This window comes from Mus pahari, chromosome 3 (assembly GCF_900095145.1).
Source record: "Mus pahari chromosome 3, PAHARI_EIJ_v1.1, whole genome shotgun sequence".
NCBI lineage: Eukaryota > Metazoa > Chordata > Mammalia > Rodentia > Muridae > Mus > Mus pahari.
In genome coordinates, this window is record NC_034592.1 from 38277061 (window position 1) to 38280329 (window position 3269).

Sequence of the window (3269 nt, forward strand, 5' to 3'; positions counted from 1 at the left end):
GTCTGCAAGGAGACACACCAGTGTCATTAAACTGAGAGTGATTTCCATGCCAGAGGGGACAGCAGATATCCCCATCCCAGGTCCTGTTAACCATGAGCCTCACTGGTGCCTGAGCTTTTGCATGTATCCAGGAAGAAGACTCAGCAAGGTGATTGGTTAAACAAATATGCTACACTCTCTCTCTCTCTCTCTCTCACTGTGGATGTGTCCCAAGACTTAGCGATAGGAGTCAGTCAGTCTAAGCAAATTCTCCCCAAAGAAGATGCCTCTCTCGCGTACATTCATCTTCATCGCCATCTTTTGTATGCAGTCTCTAGCTGCCTTGCTGCAAAATGGCTTTATGGCCACTGTGCTGGGCAGGGAATGGGTACAAAGCCAGGGACTCCCTGCAGGTGACATGATTATGGCTTGCCTAGCTGCCTCCAGGTTCTGTCTCCATGGAATAGCCATCCTAAACAACTTCCTGGCCTTTGCTATGCTTTGGACCGTAAAGAGTTATTTGACTATACTCTGGGACTTCATCAACACTGCCAATTTCTGGTTTACCACCTGGCTTGCTATCTTCTACTGTGTAAAGATCTCTTCGTTTTCCCACCCTATCTTCTTCTGGATAAAATGGAGAATTTCTCGGTCAGTGCCCAGGTTATTGCTGGGATCCCTGATCATTGGTGGACTGTCAGCCATCTCCTCGGCCACTGGAAACACAATTGCCCTTCAGATGGCAGCCTGTGAAAACTACACAGTTTCTTATAAAGCGATTGCATTCTATGTGTATTATTTTCGCTGTCATGTAATGCTGATGTGGGTCATTCCATTCTTCCTGTTTCTGCTGTCCATCATCTTGCTCATGTTCTCACTGTATCGGCATCTGGAACAGATGAGGTACCACAGACCCAGGACTCATGATTACAGCACCCAGGCTCACACTATGGCTCTGAAGACTCTGACCTTCTTCCTCATCTTCTATACATCACATGTCCTGCTCCTTGCGGTATCTGTTGCACACGTCGTAAATATCCACGATTCCTGGCACTGGGCCTGGGAAGTGATAACTTACATGGGCATCTCACTGCATTCCACCATTCTGATACTAAGCAACTCCAAGATGAGAAAGGCCCTCAAGATAAAGTTCCCAGACCTTTGTATTGCCAGATCATAAGACAAGGGCCATGGTTAAAGCGTGGCTCTACTCTCAAGGTATCAGTATCAACAACCTGTTCTCTAATGAATAGTGCCTCCCATGGGAGGAACCCATAAGGTTTGATGGCTCTCTTTCTGCTTGGTCTTCTCACTCATCCCATGCCTCACTGTTTAATTTTCCACACTTCGGCTTCTCTCTTTCTTGCTGTGTCTGATACTGTGACTTCTGTGGTCTGGGTCCCAAGTCACGTTGGCCTCATCTGAACAGTCGTATTTCCTCTCTCAAAGAGATGCTCATAGTCTTTAAATAATATTCTCCAAGCATTCAAAGCATTGGCTTGTCTTTCTGTATGAATACGTGTAGCCACTGTCAGTTGACTCTCGGAGCAATCTGAAGTCTGGTTTTAGTGGCCCTACCCTTCTGGGGTACACCAGCCAAGCTCCTCACTCCAGCTCTGGTCTCAGTTCAGCTTCTCTATGGTGCAGATTCTGGCTATTGTCTGTGAGTCCTTCCCTTCCATCCCATGTGCTTTTGACACCAAGTAATAGGCACTTCCCAGCTCCTTCCCCCCTTTGTCTTCCTACTTTCTCTGTCAGTCTCGGCCATTCTCCTGTTGTAGAACATTGCTTAAGACGAATTCCACCATGAAGTCTTATCAGTTTCATCTCATACAAGGCTGAAGACACGTGTGAATTTTGTTCCTTTTTGACTTTGCGTACTTGCTTGAATTGAAATAAAAGGAGTTGTATGTTATGGAAATGTTGTTTGGTCCAATAGAAAGCAGATGAAAACAAAGGATATCTTCAATGATACTTCATTTTAATTATCTTGTCCTTCTTGCTTGTCTACCTGAAAGAAACACCTAGTTGCTGCTGCCCAGGCTTATGCTACTCCAAGTGGAATTTGTGTACGATGGTCCCCTGGAAGTAGGGGGAAAAATTGGGGACTTCCATTCTTATATATCTTTATCTTGTCCTGTTAATTCCTAGTTTTCTGTGTATTTGTGGTTTATATATTAAAATGAAATGTGTGTATAATTAATAATGACGATGAACATGATAATGTCTTGGACATTCAAGCTGCTATACAAGAAAGAACAACATTGGAGTTTCCATGTTCTCATTAAACTATTTAATCAAAACAGGGAACATGACCAAAGAAAGTATGCTTTCTTTCATAATGCTGTAGAGATCAATTTGTCAAAGGATGGGAATAATAGAAACACACACACACAGACACACACACACAGACACACACACACACACACACACACACACACAATTACAGTTAGCCCTTAACACTCTTTCCTGAAGAACTGCTTTTATAAGTAGACAACGAATCAGCAATGACACAGAGAGATTGAATAATTCTGTCAGCCAACCTAACTTAACTTCCTTCCTTTCCCCAACACCAGAATGCACCCACTAGTTAATGTATACATGGAAGACTTATGAAAATGGATCATCTTCTGGCTTCAAAATAAGCCTCAATAACCTTAAAAGAGTCTGTTCTAGGGGTTGAACAACTTCATGCAAATGAGTTGACAACTTAGAGAAACACACTGACGGTAGTACTTTCAAGGTGGCTTCTGGAGATTGTTGTCCTCCAATTCCCAATCAGGACCCAGGGTTGCATGGAGCCCTTACAGGACTGTGGTCCTGAGAATTCCCTTCAGGGGTGACCCCAGGACTCAGTTAGCTTCTCTTCTATGCTGTCTCGTGTCCCCTGTGTCTCATTACTGAATAATTTTGTTGAGTTTGTTTTTTTTTTTTTTTCCTTAATCGTCTCTCTTGATAAAAACCCATCCCCCCACCTCCAGGTCCACAGGCTTGGTGACAAATGCTTCTTCCACAGAGCCATCTCACACATACTCTTTGAAAACTGTGTATAAGAGTAATTTCTTGAGAAATTGTACATCTGAATGTGTTTTATTTTTCTCTCAAACTTGACTTATAAGTTTCTTGAGTAATTAATTCAATTAGAGTTTTTGTTATCTGCTTCCAACCCACTGACAGCATACAGGGGGAATTATGAATAACCGGTCTCTGGTTGGCTATACGTTATAGGTGTTTTTGATGTATCTTCCTGAAGACATTATGGCTTCATCATGCCTATCCATATACTTTCA

General features: G+C 42.9%; 1 protein-coding gene across 1 annotated transcript; it reads left to right on the forward strand.

The window, feature by feature from the left end:
* Window positions 1-262: 262 nt before the first annotated feature.
* LOC110319642 (taste receptor type 2 member 134) lies at window positions 263-1159 on the forward strand. Its single transcript, XM_021195148.1, has one exon. It carries the CDS (start codon window positions 263-265, stop codon window positions 1157-1159), a length of 897 nt encoding a protein of 298 aa, XP_021050807.1.
* The last annotated feature ends 2110 nt before the right edge of the window (window positions 1160-3269 follow it).